The following is a 20,349-nucleotide window of genomic DNA, read 5'->3' as shown; positions in this document are numbered from 1 at the left end:
AAGTGCCCCACCTGTGCTGTACTGGGGACGTCTGGGAGCAGTGGCTCTCTACTCACCAGCAGGAGGCTCTAGCAGGAGTAAGTCCTGACTGTGGCAGAGTCCAGCCTCTGTGCTCCGGACACACTACCTGTTTCCACAGCCGTGGAAGGAAGCGTGCAAACACAGCATGCAGTTAGTGTTAAACATCACACAAGGGGACAAAAAAGACATTCCACACCTGACAAGACTTCCCAAGTGATAAAAGGGTAGCCTGCTGTGGGGAAGGGGCCAGTCAGGGTCAGCGAGGTGGTGATCCAGAGGACCAGGAACTGGCAGCTAACTCAGAAACAGCAATGGGCAAGCGACACAAACACAACATAGTCGTCTATGTACATGAGTGACAACTACAATAGAGACTGCCATCTTTCTCTCGGGACTGCACCACAGGTCTTCTGCCAGAATACTGCACCTCCAAGAACCCAGAGGTGAACTGCAGCCCCAAGACACTCCTAAGGCAGGGGGCTCCATGAAAGAGCAGGATGACCAAGACAGTGGCTTCTCTTAGGAAACCAATGATCAGACTCAGTTTCCATCAGAAACCATGGAAACTGCTGAGATGCTGGTTGTTATTTAACAAATTGCAGCATGGCTTAAGATGGGTCTGTGTACAGAGAGGAAGCTAAGTTCTCACAGCCACTGGGACAGCTGACTTAAGAAGTGCTTGCCATGTACACCGCATCTATCTCACCTTCTCTCCTCAAAAGAAGACCTCAGCACAGCTGGTGGCCAGAAGATGCCTTCTCACATGTGAGAGCAGAGAAAGCCACATCCACACCCTAGACTCCTACACCTCTTTCCAGGCTGCCTTTTCTCTAAGCTCCCACTCTTAGAACATTAGTGCTTGACCAAGAAGTATGGTTTAGAACAAGGAAAGCCTATATGTGCCTATTTAGCCAGAGCTAGGCTGGCACACGAGGCTCACACTGGCTCTCATGAAGTTGCTGTGAACAGAAAAGACTGGACCTTCCCCTGTAAGCACAGTACTGAACCATGGCCAAACCAGTCAGAGCTTTCTACCTCATGTGCTTTCCAGGAGTTCAGCCCAGTGAAGCTTTGCTCATGTTCCTGTCTCTGGTTCGTGCAGTGAGAGAAAGAATCCCAGCAGACCAGCAGCTAACCCACCACCTGCATTAGCAAGGAGGTACAGCCCTGCCTGACAGGGCCCAGGTTTGGCTGCTTCAAGTATACCATTATTATCAACTTCCTCAGGAACACATGGCACAGTCCGAGGACTTGCTCAAGAACAAGCCTGCTCAAGGTCATGTGACCTCTAGCAGCAAGGTCCTAGACAAACTTCATCTGACTTTTGTCACCTTCCAGAAGCTTTGGGTCCACTGTTAGCTGTGTCTGCCATTTCTGACTGGAACATTTAGTAGGCCCAACTAGTTCCAGACCATTTCCCCTGCCCTGAATAACAGGGGCATGTGTGGCTAACAAACAGCAGAAAGAGATGGAAACTGCACTACTTATAATTTACTTGGGCCAGGTGTTGTGTCTTATGTCTATTAATTCCAGGCAGGAGGCTTACTGTGAATCTGAAGATGCCTTAGGCTACTACAGTAAGACTCTGTCTCAGGAGCAGGCTCTATGGTCAGGGTTCAGCACTGTGACATACAGCAAGTGCACATGTGCTGCCTGTCAAGTCTGATCTCACAGTATGGGATCCACCCTGCCCCCAAAACAGACAGTACCAAGCCTTATGGAAGACAGTCAAAGTTTCAATCAAATGAAGATTTTCTTAGTTTCTGTTACTTTGGTTAATCTTGAGGAAACAAAGTTAGGGTTAACTGAACAACAAATACACCTGAGCATGCAGCCTCACTCCAATGCCCCAGTGTTCACACTCCCCACACGTGGTAGTTGTAGGGCCCACCACATACCATCCATCTGAACCTTCTTTGGCTGCATAGAGGGAGATGACATAGAAGAGGTGACCCGGAAGTTGGCAGGCAATGTCTCTGCAGAGCCAGAGGCCAGGCCTCGGATATCCTTTGGTCTGAACTTCTTCCTCCATGAAGGTGCTCTCCTGAAGCTTTTATCATCGTCCTGGCAAACCAAGGAGACAAGTGCCAACTGACAGTAAAAGAGGCATCCAACCATCTGTGCTCTTCAGATGTGATTGGATTCTGGTTTGTGTATAGCTAACCTTCCTATTGACAGCACAACTATCTACCTAGTCCAGCTCTGCAGCAGAAAAGGACTGTGGAGACACTCCTCTGGCCACAGATGGAGAACTTGAGGCCAGTCCTGGACTGTGGCCCTTCTCATGCCTCACTTGTCATTCAAGAATGACCTCACAAATGGGATGTCTAGACTAGGACCCAGCCAACAAAATCTTTTCAGAGACAGCTTCTGTTCTCTTTATCAAACTAGAATTCTGTTCAAGACACAACAACAATCCTTATGTGTGATGTTGTGGGGTTTGAGAGGGAGGAAATAACAGTTTTGAACTACATAATTATCAGACATGTCTTTCCCCAAGATACAGAGGCTCTGGGCTTGGGACAGAGTGACCAGGGCTTCACGAACACAAGATACAGACAGACACTGCTTCAGGGCTTCATCCAGTTTTATGACTTGACAACCATTTGTGAGATATCAAAACAACAGTAAGCCAGGCATATTGGATACACTTGCAACACCAGTTATTGGAAGGCGAAGGCACAATGCTGCAAGTTCAAGGCCACCTTGAACTATATACTAAGAGCCTTTCTCAAAACAAACAAAACCCTGTAAGTTTTATTAAAACCATTCTTGCTGGGTGGTGGTGATGCACACCTTTAATCCCAGCACTTAGGAGGCAGAGGTGGGTGGATCTCTGAGTTTGAGAACAGCAAGGGCTACATAGAAAAACCCTATCTTGAAAATAAACAAACAAAAGCAAAACAAAGCAACAACAAAAATCCATTCTTTCATTCTTTTCTGGGCTGACCAAGCCCAGTGGTAGATGTGTCAAGTCAATGTACTTAGCTTTCTCAACACCAGCATGTTTGTGCATGTTGCATGCACAACACACACACACACACACACACACACACACACACACACACACACACACACACACACACACACACAGGAGAATGTATGTCCACACTCCTTAAGTAGCTTTTCCATATGGTTCTAATTATGATGGAACAGGGCCCACTCAAAAAACATGTGGGCCAGGCTGGGTTGGTGGTAGATTTCCAGCCCTAAGCAAACGGAGAACAAGAACATCAGGCTGAGTACTCACCTCATCAAACCTCCGATCAGTCCCTGTGACCAAAAGGTTGTTGAACTCTCTTTCCAAGACAGCCCGAGCCTATAACAGTGAAAGAGCCAACAAAGCCTTCGTCAGTTACTAGGAAGAAGACTGGCATATTCCACTGCTAGGGACATTCTGACCCACGACTATATCTATAATTTGTGTGTGATCTTGAGGGGAAAGCCATGGTAAGTGCTACAGTTGGTGTTCTGTAGGGGAATGGAAATTCCACATTTTCAAATATGCCCATGAAGCAAAAAGAATTACATAAAACAATTACCACAGAAGTAATATTAATAAAACTTTAAGTGGCACACTTAAAATTAAAACATGAGCCGGGTGGTGGTGGTACACACCTTTGATGGCAGCACTTGGGAAGCAGAAGCAGGTGGATCTCTGTGAGTTCGAGGCCAGCCTGGTCTACAGAGTGAATTCTAGGACAGTCAAGGCTGTTACACAGAGAGACTGTTTCAAAAAACAAACAAAAAACCCCAAAAACCTCCAAAAGCATTAAAAAGTAAGTATGTGTGTGAACCTTACTCTTGGAAATACACACTGGAATGGAGGTTCTCCTTATTTTATTCTAAGTCCCTCAGGCTTGAAACAGAGCACGAAGATGATAGTATAAGAGTAAGTTTCTGTTGACTATGAACATTCCCTCACTAACGAACTATAAAAAAAAAAAACCTTCACTATCCATACAATGTTAAGCTTTCCTGAACTCAAAGTGACAAGTGAGTTTGTGCAACCACAACTTCTGGAACACTGTGGTAGGGAACAGGCCTGACAGCCCTGGGGTCACCTGTGTATTCTGTGTTGGAATCTGTAACAACAGTGCCAGGGCGCTGAAATCGAAAGTCTCATCCAAGGCTAGAAGTGCTCCGTGAACACCACTCTCTATTAGATTGTTGGCATATTCTTTAAGGCCAATTGACAGGATCCAACGAATTACCCGGTCATTGCTCCAAACAAGCACATCTGCAAGAGAATAAATAAAGTGTATGATAGCCTCAGAAATGCTCTGCTCACAACACCCTGTAGCACTGGAGAAAGGCTCCTGCTATAAATCCTGACCTTGTGCTCCTGAAACGGATCCAAGCCCTAGGGGCCAGCATCACAGATAGCACAGCCCTCACATAGGAATCCTATCCACACCACTCTAAGAACCCACCAGGACTGCTCCAGGGAACCCAGGAGAGAGACAGACAGAACTCACTGCACTCAGGAACAGAATAGGATGACAGTTTACAAACCCATCATAGACAGAGCCACCTCCATAGAGATGCTGGGCATCCCCACCTCCCTCCTCCATAAGGAACATACAATGACCTAGTGAACCAGGGCAGTGATGAGGAGGCTTCCACCAGCCATTCAGCCTTAGTCTTCTAAGGTGTATTATATGTAGCCACATATCTTGCATTCAAACTTTTGCTCAGGTTAAACATTTTTTAATTTACTTCATGATGTGTCTTAGGGTTAGTATCACTGTAATGAAACACCATGACCATAGCAACTTAGGGAGGAAAGGGTTTATTTAGCTTATGCTTCCACATCACTGTTCATCACTGAATGAAGTCAAGCAGGGAAGGATCCTGGAGGCAGGAGCTGATGCAGAGGCCACGGAGGAATGCTGTTTACTGGCTTGCTCCCCATGGCTTGCTGAGCCTGTTTTCTTATAGAACCCAGTACTACCACACAATCAATCCTAATTATGAAAATACCCGTCAGGCTTACCTACAGCTGGATCTTATGAAACATTTTCACAGTTGAGGCTCCCTTTTCTCAATGACTCTAAACTGTGTCAAGTTGACATAAAATGGTAACCAGCACATGACACAAATATCTTTCCCATTTTATTTTCTTAAGACAGGGTCTCACAAACATATATCACCAAGCCCTGTACCTATTACAAATAAACTGAAAGACATTCTCCAGCAATAGGCTCTGGAGGCCACACCTTGTGACAGGTACAGTACTCCATTAGCACTAATAGGTACCTAAAAATAGTCAGTCTAAAAATATGCCCAATCCAATCACTTCCAAAGACAGTTCCTGTCAAGTATAGAAAGACAGAGGGCCACTGAAAACAATGCAGTAGACTTGATACTCTATCCCTAGGTGCTGCTCTAGAAAAGAGGCCATTTCCAGATTCATAGTAACTCCACTGAGCAAACTACCTTCCAAATGTGCCATCTCGGGCAGTTTGTTTCTGCTTTTCTCTCTCTTTTTTTTTATTTTAAACATGCCACGGTTCAAGCATGGGCCCTCTAAGATGTGACACACTAGGAAAAGGCTCTACACTAGCTACCCTGCCGCTCCCCCCACTCACTCATGAATACTGGGCTCACTCATACACATCTTCATCTCTAGTTTTTCTGTGTGTTTTGTTTTTCTTATTAAAACCAGTGTTTCTGGGGCTGTGGGAAGCAGCAAAGAGATTAGAGACAAAGACTTGAATAGCATCTAGTGCCCACTCAGCTCAGTACCATTGATAAGATCACCAATGACCTCCTGACTTTGTTTTTCGGGACAAGGTTTCTCTGTAGCTTTGGAGCCTGTCCTAGCATTTGCTCTGCAGACCAGGCTGGCCTCGAACTCACAGAGATCCGCCTGCCTCTGCCTGCCGAGTGCTGGGATTAAAGGCATCCGCCATCACTGCCCAGCTCCTCCTGACTTCTGAAACGTTCTCCTCAAGTCAGTAACTGTCTCCACACTGGGGCTGCAGCAGAAAAGAAGGCCCTAGAGGAGAGCAGACACCCTACAGGATATAGGTGCAGGACTGCTTCTGTATGAAACCCTCCCCTAGCCACGCTGCTGTCCTCCAAGGGCTGACTAAGGGCAGTCTTGGGGCCTCCTGCCTTTCCTCTGGGATCAAGACCCTGAAATATCACACAGCCCTGCATTTCATACTTATCTCAGAGAGTATGCAGCAGACTCAGCTCTGTTCTGCATTTCTAACTGTCAACAAAGGACACCATATGACCAAAGGACAACTCTAATGTCACAGGAAAACCACCCCAGCATTGCAGACTGTGTACAGGCAAGCTCTCGATCATTCCTTTTCCTCCCTTCTCATGTTAGGCCAGTGCCTTCCCTAAAGCCTTCCAAGAATCCTCTTGATGCTGCCTGGCAGAAGCTCCACCCACTGAGGCTAGAACACTGGCTGCAGAAGCCAGCACCACTGCCTAGGCAAGGAGCTCACCTCTTATCTCATTCTGACTCTCTTCTCTTTTTCTTTCCAGTTCTTTTCGGTCATAATTTAACCTTCTCAGGCACATAATTCCACACTGGAAACTGTTTCTGTTTACAGAGGCACCAAAAAAAAAAAAAAAAAAAAAAAAAGAGGTTATGTGGAGCTGACAATAGGGCAAGCCTCAGAGAGAAGGTATAGCAAGTGCCCACTCACCTGTGGAAGCTATCGACCATCTTCAGTTGCCCTCGTAGATCTTTCTTGGTCAGGTGGTCCAGCATCCGGGCATCTACAAGGCACTCCATGAAGTAGCTGCGGTACTGTGGTAGGCCCAGGCTGGGCAACCACTCATTGCCAATCCACTCATGGTTCATGTCCCCATAGGCTAGCGTCTGCTTTTATAAGTGTGTCATGTTAGTTATGGACTTTGAATCTATGAAGACTGAACTAATGACAATACTAGTCTTGGTAATGCCTAGGAGATCAATCTCCAATCCCCACCATTTAAACTTCAGTGAGACTGTATACAAAAGGAGTCACTAAAAACCTAGGACTCACTGCTGAATTAACTTATCTAACAAGCCACAAGGAAATCACAGCCTCTTCTGAAACAGCTGTTAATGCAGCAACTAAGAATGACCACGACTCATGAACAAGTTTGAAGGATGGGTTCAACTTGATTCATTAAAATTCCCTCTGGCTGTTCTGATTTTGGTTTTTAACACTTTTTCCTAAATTAAATCTTTAAAAAAAAATCAGCAAAAGTTGATTAGAAAATTTTTTTAAAGAGACAAACAGGATTAACTAAGAAAAAGACAAATACACAATTATAAATAATACTTAGACACTCCTTCCAAACTAAAACAGAAAGGGGGATATGTAATAAAAACTATAGGAAAAGCAGATTTTCCTTGAAAAGAGTCAGTATAGTGAAGACTGAAGCAGCAGTGTCAATCAACTTCACCTACTTATGTTTTCCAGAATTCTCCACCTGACACTAGAACACTTCCCTTATTTTCCTTGAGAGGGTACGACCATACTGCCAAGGGTAAGATGCAGAGCCTCACACTCCATTCCCACCAGCCCATGTGGTCCTAGGAAGCCACCATCTTGAAGCATGGCACATGAATCAATTTTCTAGGCTGAAGTGATCCTCCTGCTCAGCCTAAGTAGTGGGCGACAGATGCACAGCCCCCAAGCCTCCAAAAGCTCCTTCAGAACACGTGCCTGGCTTGGTGTGGTGCCGAGACTGAACTGCACAGCTTCACCACAGAGCAACACCCCAGCTCAATATGCTTAGAAGTTAAACCACACAGTATTTTTCTACCTCAGAAGAAAATGAATTAGAATCTGTAATTCCAGTATTTACGAGGCAGGAGGACTGTTACAAGTTGGAGGTCAGCCTGGGCTACAGGGCAAGACCTAGTTTTAAGGATAAGCAGAAAGAAGGGGTAGAAAGAAGGAAACCAGCAATTAGCCAGGTATGGTGGCATACTTCCATAGCTCTACCGACTCAACAGGTCAATATGGGATGAAGTTTGTTTCCAGAGGAAAGTTAGAGGATAGCCTGGGCAACATGGAAAGATTTTGTCTTAAAGGGATAACATAATGGCTAAAGCATCCAAATATCCTCCAAATATTTGTAAATTAACATACTTTCAAAACAATAGTGCCAGAGTCTGTAATGTCAGCAAGCCATCAACAACAACTAAAGTAAAACCTGACATGGAACATAGGCTGGAATAACATTGGGGAAAAGAACAGGGAAATTTTGCCTAGTAAGATATTGAAGAAGCTTAATATTGCAAAATACACAGAAACACCATGTGAAAGGCTTCCTGCTTCACTGTGGAGCCTTCAACACTTTGGGAATGGAGTAAATCTGCCTCCACACAGCACAGAGCACCCAAGAAGGGGAAGAACTGAATGCTTGTCCACAAGAAGTAAAGATACATCCACACCAACTTCCAGCACTGGGCCACCAGCACAATGCAAGAAGATACACAAAGCCCGTGAGTAGGGAAGGAAGACAGTCAGTCCTTTCATTCACAGAGGATAGGACCAACTGAGACAGAGAAGTCTCACAACAGCCCCAGGGCTAAGACACAGGTTGTGCTGGACAGCAATAACAAGGACCCATTCCTACAGACTAAAAACCACCTGGAAACCCAGGTTAAACACATTTCTGGGTTGGAGGGATGGCTCAGTGGTTAAGAGCACTGGCTGTTTTCCAAAGATCCTGAGTTCAATTCCTGGCAACCACATGGTGGCTGACAGTCACCTATGACGGGATCTGATGCCCTCTTCTGGCATAAAGGTGTGCATGCAGATAAAACACTTATATACATAAGTAAATCTTTAAAAAAAATCATTTCTAAAGCCATTAAACCCCATCAAAATGCAAAGCTGGCTGAACAGGTCTATGTCATGGAAATGAACACCCTGCAAGCACAGAGAGCCGGTGACTTGATGCTGGGGAATGAAGACAGCTCCTTCCACCTGTTCACCTGCTCCAGCCAAAAGATGAATCGGACCCAACAAGGACACTGAAGTTCTACTAGAAGAACCATTCTGGCTGGGCGTTGGTGGCACACACCTTTAATCCCAGCACTTGGGAGGCAGAGGCAGGCGGATCTCTGTGAGTTTGAGGCCGGGCTGGACCGACAGCCTCCAAAACAATACAGAGAAACCCTGTCTCGTAAAACCAAAAAAAAAAAAAAAAAAAAAAAAAAAAAAGAAGAACCATTCTGCTACTGTTCTTAAGTACTCTAGGCCATCACAAGATCTCACTGTCTACCCACACAGGGACCCGTAGCTATTTTCTGGCCTGCTGGCTCTGCCTTCTTTGATGGCAGAATGAAGAACCTATAAAGAAAGAGTCCAAAGAGGGAGCATCACCCCATCTCTGAGTGCTTGCCTATCACTCTATAGAAGTGATGCACGCCTATCACTCCTTTGTGGTGGCAGCTGCAGGAAGGGCTCGGTCCAGGGAGTCCTCCTCTTCTCCCAGGATGCTGACACAACAGAAGGAAGGGAGCACACAGAGCCAGATGGTCTTGGAGAGAGGAGAACACTGCACAGTGGTAACACAACCTAGGCTAGAGCTCAGCGAAACTGAGGCTGCAAAGAATCAGGGCTTTGGTCACACTACTTGCTGGTGATTCTGCAGTGTTCATGGGGCTGACTGTCTTGTGGAAGGGCAGGCTGACACCTCTACCCGGACAGCTCAGTTGGGAAGAGAACTGTGAGGGTGTGATGTGAGCCCCTTTATCACATTCCATTGCAAAGCATGCTGCTCACAGGCTGCTGTTTACACAAAAAACTAATCACTCTGCCTGGAGATGAGAGATGTACTGCAATCATCAGAAATTTCCCTGTTGACCACACTGACTGCCCATCCTGTAAGGAGCTGCTAACCAGGCTTAATAATGAATGAACTGATTGCTGAGGTGAGGGAGAGCCCACAGCAAGACCAGACCAGTGCCCATGTTCTTTTTCTTGCATCACTAGAGACACTTTGATACAGTGGGAGGCCACTGCCTTGTGGCTGGGAAAACTAAGAACAGCCTAAGAATGCTGCTAGGATCTGAGGGAGGAACAACAGTAATTCACCTAAGCTGCCTGAATGTGGAGATGGCAAAGCACTCAGGAAGAGCTCCTAGAGTGCTGAAGAACGTGAACACAGGAAGAAGCTCTTATCACCAAGCCTGAAAACAGAGTTCCATCCTTGGAACACACACTAGGAAAGGAGAAAAGTGACTTCCCCAAGTTGTTCCCTGACCTCACTATGGCATATGCATACAGATACAAACATAAATGTAATAAAAACTTAGCAAGAAAATGAAAACACCCATGAGACAAGAAGCCTCACCTCTGACAATTCCCCTAATAAGATCTTTAAATGCACTCATCTTTAGGGCAGCACTCAGTAAGATACCAACACAAAGACACAGGAACAGACATCATATCTTTCAGGTTTCCAAATTATTTCACAACTTTTCAGCCAGCAGACCTTGAAACTAAAGTCACTCCAGCAGGGAGTTACGTGCACAAACTTCTAAGATGTGGACCCCAGTGTGAGGGACCCCACATTAACACAGTCTATACTCATGAAGAGCCACTGCCAGGGCTCCTGTGAGAATGTTCAAAGTTGTCCATGAGGCGCTGGCAAGCCTGCTCTGGGCTTCTCTAAGGCTTTCAAATCACTAGCCACACAGAGCAGACTGGGATGTTACAACATTCAGAAAGACAAGTCACAGGCTTCCCCACCCCAGATACTTTCTGTTGCCACACAGTGAAGGTAGGTAGAGAAAGATGCCAACCTGAGCCCAGCTTCCCTCCTCGTCTTCCTGATGTTACATGGTTAGGAATGCAAAAGAACAAACTGTTAGTGTTTGTAAGCTATGGTAAGGCAAGCAAGCAAACAGAAACAACTGGATGTGTCAGCATGCTGGGGTCACAGGAACATGCAGTCTGTGCAGAACCATCAGCCTGGGGGTCTCATGCAAAGAACACACCCTTCCCATGCTAGCATATCAGTAAGAGGGAAAAGCTGGGTTCCACTGTCATAGTGGGGTGCTACAATGAGCTCTTTCCCCAGGGTCAATCAGTTCTATCTAAATGAGCATGTCTGCAACTTTAAAATCCTCGGGGACAGGGGGTTACCTAAAACAAAAACAAACTCTAGTTTGCACATTTATATGATAACCTAAGGGGACACATCTCTGAAACAACTGAATATTTGCACTTTCATCCCCAACAGAAAGGCCAAAGCCCAAGCTGGTCTGACACAGCATGTGCTCTGTGAACGCAGGCTACAGTGACTGACCGTTTGTGGCGTGACTGTGAGCGTTTCCATCTCTTCATGTGTCAACCAGACATTTCCTGTGGTCTAAGGTACCCAGTGCACCAGCCACATCCCAGGCCAGGAAAGCATGACAAAGAGGAGAGGGCACACACATAAACTTCAGGCACAGGAGCCTGAGGCAAAGGCCACTCTTCACAGAAAATGACAAAAAGCCACAGCAGCCCAGCCCTCCTGCCAGCAGTTACACCTTGCCAGCAACTGGTCAACAAAGAAGAGCTCACAGCTTCCAAAGCTGGGCTGCTGTGCCCACCCCTGAGGTATGTTAATAAAGAAAGCCCACCTTAGACTTGTAGAAATATTTGCTCTCAGACCTCCATGCTCACTATCTTAAAACAGTCTTAAAACTGGGCATGGGGCTGAGTGGCAGAGCTGCCTAGCAGGTGCAAGACCCTGGGTTTGATCCCTAGTACTTCCAAAAAACAAAACAAAACAAAAAAGCCCCTCCCACAAGCAGCCTCATTTCAATAGCAATAGGAGGCCTCTCTTCCTACTGGCAGGTACACCGGTGACCAGGCCAGATAGGTCAAAATTAATCAAACTATGTCCCCACTGCACCCTTGTCAGAGCCATACAAGAGACCAAAATCCATATGCTTGTTGATGTAAGCTCAAGGGCGAAATCTACGCCTATGCCTGTTAGTGTAGAGGGAACACTTCCAAGCTAGCTGAAATGGTGGGAGCTCCCTGTCAGAGCACATTGTGGAGGGGCCATAATGAACATACCTTTCTGACATGAAATTCCCAAGGAACAGAAGGGACTGTGGCAACAAAAGCCATTCTCTGGGGGAAAGAGCCCTGAGCCATAGCTGAAGATTGAAGCCCAGTGTTCATTCCACAGAGAACAAAAAAACCCCAAAACTTTACAGTAACTTTGAGCCCCAGGTCAGCCTTAGGCTATTGTACAAAGTGTCTCAAAGGAACTCCAGGAGTTTCTCCAGAGTCACCCAAGCTAAGTCCAGAGTATGGCCATGTCTGGCTTTCCCCTTTGGGTTTTTGTTTTGCTTTTTTTTTTTTTTTTTGCAGGGAAAAAAAGACACTATCCAATGAGAAGAAAGTGAATTCTCTAGTGACCAGGATGCTGGGAGCAGCAATTATCCCTCACTAGTGCCATCATATGCATTCAGCAGGTGTCTCCAAGGTGCTCTGCAGAGCTAGAACTCCACAGAAAATGGAAGCAGCTCATTCCTCACACATGGCCTCCAAGTCCATGCCAGGGCAGAGTTCACAGGCAGGAGGAGATGGGCTGGATTTTAATTCAGCTGCACAAGTCTGTCTGTTTTCCTTTGTTCTGCTTTCCAACACACCTGTGCTACAGGAAAAGGCAGGGAGGGAACCCCTTCCCTAAAGCCGCCCTCGGGAAGTCAGACACCCTTGATCCCTACAGTTGCACTGTGAAGAAGTCATAGGCATTGGACTGTGTAACCTGCTCAGCATAGCATATTAGTGTGTGAATGCAAACATCAACTCTGTGTGGTCAGGGGTCATCAGACATAAAAGTCAAAAGGCAGGAAGTGATACCATAGAGTGTGAACTTCCTAAGCTCCTGCCCAGAAGCCCTCAGGATGATAGGTACTATAAATGCAAGTGAGGTTTGTAAGCATCAATTTCCACCTTTAAATCTCTTCTTTTTGAGGCTTTTCTAGATAAGCTTTCATTTTTAACTTGAGTGGGGTCTCAATATGTTGTTCCTGTAGGACTCAAAGCTCTGATCTTCAGACTTCCATGTAGCTGAGATCACAAAGGGCCTCACACTCAGCTTCAGACGAGCCTTCATGAAAGCCTTGGTCCAGTGCTGAGATGAGCCCAGGACCTTTCACATGCTAGGCAAGTACTCTATACAGCTATGCTCTAGCCCAAAAGTCTTGCTGTTCTTGGGGCACCCAATTCACATAAACAATAGTTTCAAGGCATCTGCAGCCATGTTTTAAATGAGAACAGCTGGGGGTTGCGAAGACCCAAGAAAGCAGGTTGACTGGTCCGTAGCCTTGTGAGAGGCAGTTCTTCCTCTCAGAGCATAAGAGCACGTGCACTTACCGTCCTGGATGTGGGTGGGGCAGAAGGGCTAGTCAGTGACATAATCTCCTGGATGGCCAGCCGTAGCTTCAGCCTGTGCAGGGGGTTGCTGATGCCAATCTCCCGCTGGATCTCGGTGTCTGACAGGGCCGACATAATGGCACCACTCTTGACATTTGCTCGGCAAGCAGCTACATACCAGGCAGGCATCCCAACCCAGAGCTAGACATTGGAACAAGAAGGCCAGAACATCAGGCAAGTGTGAGAAGTCTTAGTGACTTCCCATAATGCAGCATGTGAAGAGGACGTACCTCCAGCCACACCACCACTGTGGGCCCGTCCCACTGTGCAAACGGCAAACCTTGCCTGCGGGCCTCCTCCAACAGCTCATGCCTATGAGGGAAATATAGTCAAAATAATCAGTTAAGTAAGCATCTTTGACAGGTTTCCAAAGCACAATGGGTGCTCACCACTTCCCTTGATGATTAAGCCACTGGCACCATTTACATCACAGTAGTTTGTATTTACTATAGAGTGCCTGCGTGAGGAGCTGGCTGAGCCCTGATCCCCACAGAATCCCACCTCTTCTGAAAGACTGACCACCAGTTTGAGGAGCACCCAGTAGTCCTCATATCTAAGTTCATATGGTGTGAGGGTAAAACCTAGGTGCCACACCTTTTTTACACTGTCCAGAAAGAGAGTACATGCAGGTTGGCAGATGGACACCTAGTGCTGAGTCATTAAGCATATAAGAATGATGCAAAAAAAAAATCTGATGGAATAGCACACACTTTGTTAGGGAAGCAGAGACAGTTGGATCTCTGTGAATTCAAGGCTAGCCTGGTCTATACAATGAGTTCTAAGACATCCTAAGTTACATAGCAAGTTCCTGTCTCAAAAAAACCATAACAAAACAACAAAAAACAAACAAAAAAGAACGGTTCAAAGCCCTGGAGAAACGTGCACTATGTAAACTGCACCGCAGTACATATCAGGCATGGGTTCTATCCCCACACAAAGGTTCTTTCTTGCAAATTACATTTCTCCATGTCTATACTTGTTGAAGCCAGAGATTCTAGAATCTCTGTGTGTGACATCCAGCTCTGTAATACCAAAACCAAACCCCCAAATCCTGACTCTACAGTAACTGCCCAGAGCAGGGTGTTCCCTCCAGTCACAATGTCACAGACAGCTTCAAGCTTGACTTCTTCAGTCATCCTTGGCTGCTACGGTCAATGGTTGCCTTCCATCACTGGCTAGCAGCAGATCCCCAGGGCAGCAGCACTATTTGGTGTCTTAGGCAGAATCAAATAGCACTTCTTATCTGAGGAATGGGGCTACTCATAAACTGGAAGAGAAACGGTCAAGTGTGCTCATGTGGAACTGACGTAGTAGTGAGGGTCTACAGGATGGACACCAGCCCTGACTAGACGGAGGGAGCTGAAATATTGGGACACCAACTAGTGACTGGATGATTTTCTGCTTCCTTCAGACAACACTCCTCAAATATAGTTGGTATCACTTATCAAAACAGGCAAAGAAGCCACAGGAAGTAGCCCAGTCACTCCTTGGAACCAAATAAAGATAGAAACTCAGAAGACACAGGGCAGTGTCTAGTCATCAAGGTTTCTAAGCTAAGGTCACACTGAGTGGACTAAGTCCTCTTCAACTGAGCAGTTTGCTAGGACGTCTGTTATACAGTAGTAATAGATCATGCAGAGAACAGACAGCTAAGCAAACACACTGCATCCTGCAGTGGTGACCTGGAGTCTGCTGCACCCTCCTAACACTGGAAACAGCCTTTGCTGGTTCTCAGAGCCTGGGCCACTTGCAGCAGCAGGAACAGTATAGAGGTAGGACATGAATTAGGAACCAGTCAGAGGACATTGAGAACAATCAGTTATAGGAAGCAAGACCTGGAAAGGTGGCTAGCACTGGCTTCTCTCTGCCTCCTTGAGCCTTCCCTATTGGGCAGTTTGTAACCTTATAGCCCAAACACAGCTATGACAAGGCTGGCACATTTAAGTCTCAGTTTTCTTAAGGGGGGCACATCTTTCACCAATCATGGGTCATGAGATGAAATATCCATTGACTACAGACACCCAAGGATAGTTGACTCAACTCTGAGATGTCTCCTATGACAGCAATACTACCTCCCTCCTCTCCACTTCACCTGGGAATGGGGCTGGCCCCTTGATCTTCACAATACCCTCCCGATTCAGTCAGTTTTCCCATGTGGAACTTCTGCAGACTCACCCAACTACTAATAGTCACTTTCTAACTAGAGAGCCACTTAGCCTTTCTGCTCCATACAACTGTCAAATGTGGTAAAAGGGCTGTGACCACTCACGCTCATTATTTCAATACTTGGGAGGCTGAGACAGGACTGCAGTGAGGTAGAAGCCAGCCTGAACTACACAACAAGACCCAGTCACACAATGTAGAGAGGGCATTTAACCCTCACCAACATTTACTTTCTTATGAGTCAATTTTCCAGGTAACAAAAATTCTTTTAGCTACTGGCCCCAAAGCTTAAAACAGTGACCAAAGTAACAAAAACCTTTAAAAACTGTTTTTGGTATATGTGTATGTATAGTGTATATACTCACTTTGTAGACCAGGCTGGCCTCAAACTCCAGGATTTGTCTGCTCTGCCTCTCAAGTGCTGGGATTAAAGGCATGCACCACCACTGCTTGGCTTCATCTTACTCTTTTGAGACAACTCTATTACTAAACCTGAAGGTCACTGATTGGCTAGACTGACTGGTCACTGAGCTCAAGGGACTCACCTGTCTCTGAGCCCTCAGCACTGAGTTACAGGTGCAGACCACCACACCATATTTTACATGAGTGCTAGAGATCCAAACTCCAGTCTTCATGCTTACTGACTGCACCATCTCCACAGCCCAAGGAAACATCTTCCAAAAGGCCCATGTTCTGTACCAAGAGTATCTTACTGTTCAGAAGCATGAAAGTGACACGCTGCTGACCTGAGACCACAGGTGCTGCTTTTAGTCTCCCTCAGTTCCATAATCCTGGACATGGCACCAGGGCTGTAGAGTGTCTGCTATGTCTCCTCTTCCTGGGCTGTGAGATGTATCATCTCAGTGTAAATCTGTAATCCTCCTCTCTATCTCCCTAACACTGGGATGTCCAGCTCCTGAAGCTAATGTGTAAATGGTTGCTCTAACACAAACTCATGCAGCAGAAGTGTTCCTTTACAATCAGAACTCGAGGGCTAAAGGGTACGGTTCTGCTGCACAGTGGTGGCCCCGTATTCACAGAACTCTGGCCTTCATCCTCAGCATCTCAAAGGCAAAGCAAGAAAATGATAACAGGAAACTGGTAGTTTTAGAAATATACTCAATTCTATGAGGAATGGCCCATGTATTAAACAGGCCCCACGATTAAATGGAACTGTGGTCACCTATTCCATGATACCAGCAAGCACAGTAGCTCTTTATACCCCACACCCAAATGTATTTTCACTATGTCAGCACTGTCCCATTGAGGTCCTGAATGAAGGCCAAGGGGCCTTTCTTCTCTGACACCAGCCATAGCAAGTGTCTACATCAAGTGAACAAGCTAGGAGTCCTAAGGACACAGGTGATATCACTCTGACAGGGAAAGGACAGATCCCTTTTGCCAAGATCCTCTTAGAAGCGAAGTATTGAGTGTAAGCCTGGTGTCCTTAGGAGCATCCTATAGCATGGTTCTCCATGCAGTCCAATTCCCTACCTGTGAGCAGACCACAGCCAGGAACTAGTTGTCCTAGAACTTGCTTTGTAGACCAGGCTGGCCTTGAACTCACAGAGATTGGCCTGCCTCTGCACCATCGCCCCTACCCGCTCCAGTGCTGGTATTAAAGGCGTGCACTACCACTGCCTGAAGAAGCTATATTTTAATATCAACTTTCACACGGCCAAATGGCAAATCCCAAGTATCTCAAAACATTTTTATTCAGTTCAAAGACAGCAATATTCCAAATCAAATTTGGATTTTAAGAGGTTTCTACAAATTTTCATTTGCACAGTCCTGAAGGAAGGGAATCTACAGCACTGCTAGTGGAGCCTCATACTTACCTGGGGCACTGACCAGTTATTAGACAACACGTGAGGGAGAGCTCATGACTGGCAGCCCCACAGCAAAGCTAGCACCATTCTGGGTGCAGTGCACTGTCTTCAGAGCACTTAGGACCCTTTGTAGAACCATCTGGTCCATTTTGGCTCAAGGACTACTTCCCTTTGTAAGTTCAGCTCTCACTTTTGGTCTACACCCTCTGCCTGTTCTTTGATGCATTGTCTCATCCTGTCTGTCTGTTTCCCTTACTAGCTCTAGATGCAGCTAAGCTTCTAGACAGTTGTTCTATGCAGAGTAAACCTACATACACGCTGGGCCCTGGAGTGACAGCCATCCCAAAGAGTACTACTACTTTTCAAGACAGAGATTTTCTTTACTGATTTTTTTCCTCTTTGCAAGCCCAGGGTCTCAGCATGCTATGCATTTCTTTTACCTGGAGCCACACCCCCTGTCTTCTAAGACTTAGTACAGAACTGAAATTGAAGAGGCTACAAATTCTTAATCTATCTGTGATAAAACAGTCTACCAGGAGAAAACACTGTAGCAATTACTTTCAGAGGGCCATTCACATGGACCCAAACAGTCACTGTGGCTGCCTTTATAGCTCAGTTGTTCAGGACTATGTGTGCAGAGCTTAGAGCTATTTGTGTGAAACTGGGTCTCATGTATCTAAGACTGGCCCTGAACTCATTATGTAGCACATGATAACCCTGAACCTCTGATCCTCCTGCCTCTAACTTTGGGATTTGACACATGCCACTATGCCCAGTGTATATATACAGTGTTGGTGAGGACCATGGCTTTATGCATTCTAGGCTAGCACTACCTAGGCTAGCACTAAGCTGAGCCATATCTTAGTTAGCCCTGTTACCACTCTTCAAGACAGCCACCATTCCATTTAATACTCAAAAAGCCATTCAGGGTGAGTTGCTGTGACTCTTATCTTATAGATTAGGAAAATAAACACAGGGGGATACATGACTCCCCAGAGATTTCAAAGACGGATTCTGGAGCATGTCACCTAAGCAAGACACTTTACATGGTGGCAGGAATCCAAGCAAATGCCTTCAATGTGTCATAAACGCTCCCTCCTTTAGGAAGTATGGGTTAAAAAGGGCTGTAGTTACACGTGTGTGCTGGAGGGGTATGCATGTGTACTCGTTCATATATGTGCGTACATTCCAGATACATGCAGAGGCCAGAGGAAGAAGCCTCAACACCAGGCATCTTCCTCTGTCTATCTCTACACTACGTTCTAAGACAGGGTCTCTCATTGAACCTGGTGCTTATCCATTTGGCTAGACTGGCTGGCTAGCAAGCTCCAGGGATCTTCCTGTTTCCACTCCCCCCCAGCATGGAGTTACTTTTCCAGGAGGCTGTGCATACACACAGCTGTGCACAGAATCTGGTATCAGCTGAAACCGAAACACCATTTACCCTAAGAACTGCCTCCAATGGAGACACAATAAGCTTACTTTTTCTGAAGTTTACGGTTTTTTTCAGCTTGTCCTCCTAGTTTGCTGAGTCCCAAGGCATCTTGAGATGAATTTTCTGTCTCCAAAACACCAACTACAAGGAAGCATAGACCCCAGACTTAAGTGAATCAACATGACAGAGCAAAGTTCAGGTCTGTTCTCTACAGGTAGTAGCTCACACCAAAAGCCTTTTCTGACCAAATAGCCCAGCAAATTGCTTTAAAACAAGATGCCTGGTGTATCTGAACTACTAGCCATTGCTCTTTAGGCCATATCCGTACCACCTTCCAGGGCCTCACTCACTAGAGCATCATGGTGGCACATGGGAGGAAGGGCAGACTCAGCTGGTACCCAAGAGCACTCCACACCCTTGTTAAGATGCTTACTGCTGGGGCTGGAGAGACGGCTCAGTGGTTCAGAGCACTGGCTGCTCTTCCAGAGGTCTTAGGCACAATTCTTAGCACCCACATAGCATCACAACTATCTATAATAACAGTTCTAGAGGATCCAACACCATCACAAAGACATACACGCAGGCAAAACACCAAGGCACATGAAATAAAAATTGAAAAAAAAAAAGATGCTTACTGCAAACCTACCAACCTTGTCCTGGTGACTCTTTGCCCAGGGGCCCAGGCCGGCCCTTTTCCTTCTTGCCAAACAAGCGGCCAATGGAGGACTTGATGCCCTTCTTCTTTGGGGCTTTGTGGAGGGAGTCCTGGCTACTATTACTGCTGCTAGGGTTACTCACTGGGCCATCCTGGGAGCCTGTGGAGCTTCAAGGAAAGAAAATGAACTTTTATTGGAACTGTATCACCACATGGGAGTTCATGCACAGGCACTACAACACTCTGCTGGGCTGTTTTTGAGATAGGCTCTCACTCTAGCCTAGGCTGGTCTAGAACTCATGACAACCCTGCCTCAGCCTTGAAAACAGTAGGCTTATAAAGACATGAGTCATCACACCCAAGCCAGACAAGACAATCTACATTTTTAACAAGTGTTCTTCAGAGTTCTTATGATTCACCAAGTTTCTTAAGGTACTGTTCAGTGGCAAAGGCTGTCAACGATGCTCAGAAGGAAGCCTGGTTCTAAAAGTCCAGCTTCTCTAGGACTTGAAGTTCCTCTCTGAAGAGGAGGTCTGGACTCCAAATGACTGTCAAGGGAGGCCTAGGCTCAGTCAGTAAGAGAGCTGCTTGCAGGCCAGGGAGTGAAGCAGCAGCAGAAAGGAGATGACCATGGGGACCAGAGAAATCAACTGCTGGTCAAGAACAATGCTTACTACCTGCAGAGCTGGGTGAGGGCTACTAGTCAAGCGTCCTTCCCCACCCTGCTCAGGACAGCACAGAAACTCTGCCAATGGTCATGCAATGACTATCACAGCAACCAAATAGGCTCTTGGTTTCCTGACAGGAAGCATTAAAAACACAAACTGCTCAGCA

At 46.2% G+C, this 20,349-nt stretch overlaps 1 protein-coding gene across 17 annotated transcripts in view; it reads right to left on the bottom strand.

Annotated features, from left to right (window-relative positions):
* Window positions 1–20,349, bottom strand: part of Ppfia1 (PTPRF interacting protein alpha 1) — an 80,785-nt gene that overhangs the window by 2,085 nt on the left and 58,351 nt on the right. For 5 of the 17 annotated variants that reach the window (XM_040750702.1, XM_040750715.1, XM_040750737.1 and 2 more), the window contains 12 exons: window positions 19,511–19,683; window positions 18,908–19,001; window positions 13,664–13,745; window positions 13,374–13,574; window positions 11,302–11,364; window positions 10,796–10,822; window positions 6,690–6,868; window positions 6,486–6,583; window positions 4,086–4,261; window positions 3,272–3,340; window positions 1,920–2,085; window positions 57–127 (listed from right to left, as the gene is read on the bottom strand). In XM_040750702.1, coding sequence (XP_040606636.1) covers window positions 69–127; window positions 1,920–2,085; window positions 3,272–3,340; window positions 4,086–4,261; window positions 6,486–6,583; window positions 6,690–6,868; window positions 10,796–10,822; window positions 11,302–11,364; window positions 13,374–13,574; window positions 13,664–13,745; window positions 18,908–19,001; window positions 19,511–19,683 — 1,387 coding nt within the window. In that variant the 3' untranslated portion in view covers window positions 57–68. The remainder of the gene's footprint in view (window positions 1–56; window positions 128–1,919; window positions 2,086–3,271; window positions 3,341–4,085; window positions 4,262–6,485; window positions 6,584–6,689; window positions 6,869–10,795; window positions 10,823–11,301; window positions 11,365–13,373; window positions 13,575–13,663; window positions 13,746–18,907; window positions 19,002–19,510; window positions 19,684–20,349) is intronic. The other 12 variants (XM_040750705.1, XM_040750742.1, XM_040750713.1 and 9 more) reach the window with 8 other exon arrangements.

This window comes from Mesocricetus auratus, unplaced genomic scaffold (genome assembly GCF_017639785.1).
Source record: "Mesocricetus auratus isolate SY011 unplaced genomic scaffold, BCM_Maur_2.0 Super-Scaffold_4256, whole genome shotgun sequence".
NCBI lineage: Eukaryota > Metazoa > Chordata > Mammalia > Rodentia > Cricetidae > Mesocricetus > Mesocricetus auratus.
The sequence above is the reverse complement of the archived record's forward strand: the minus strand, read 5'-3'. Positions and strand labels throughout refer to the sequence as shown.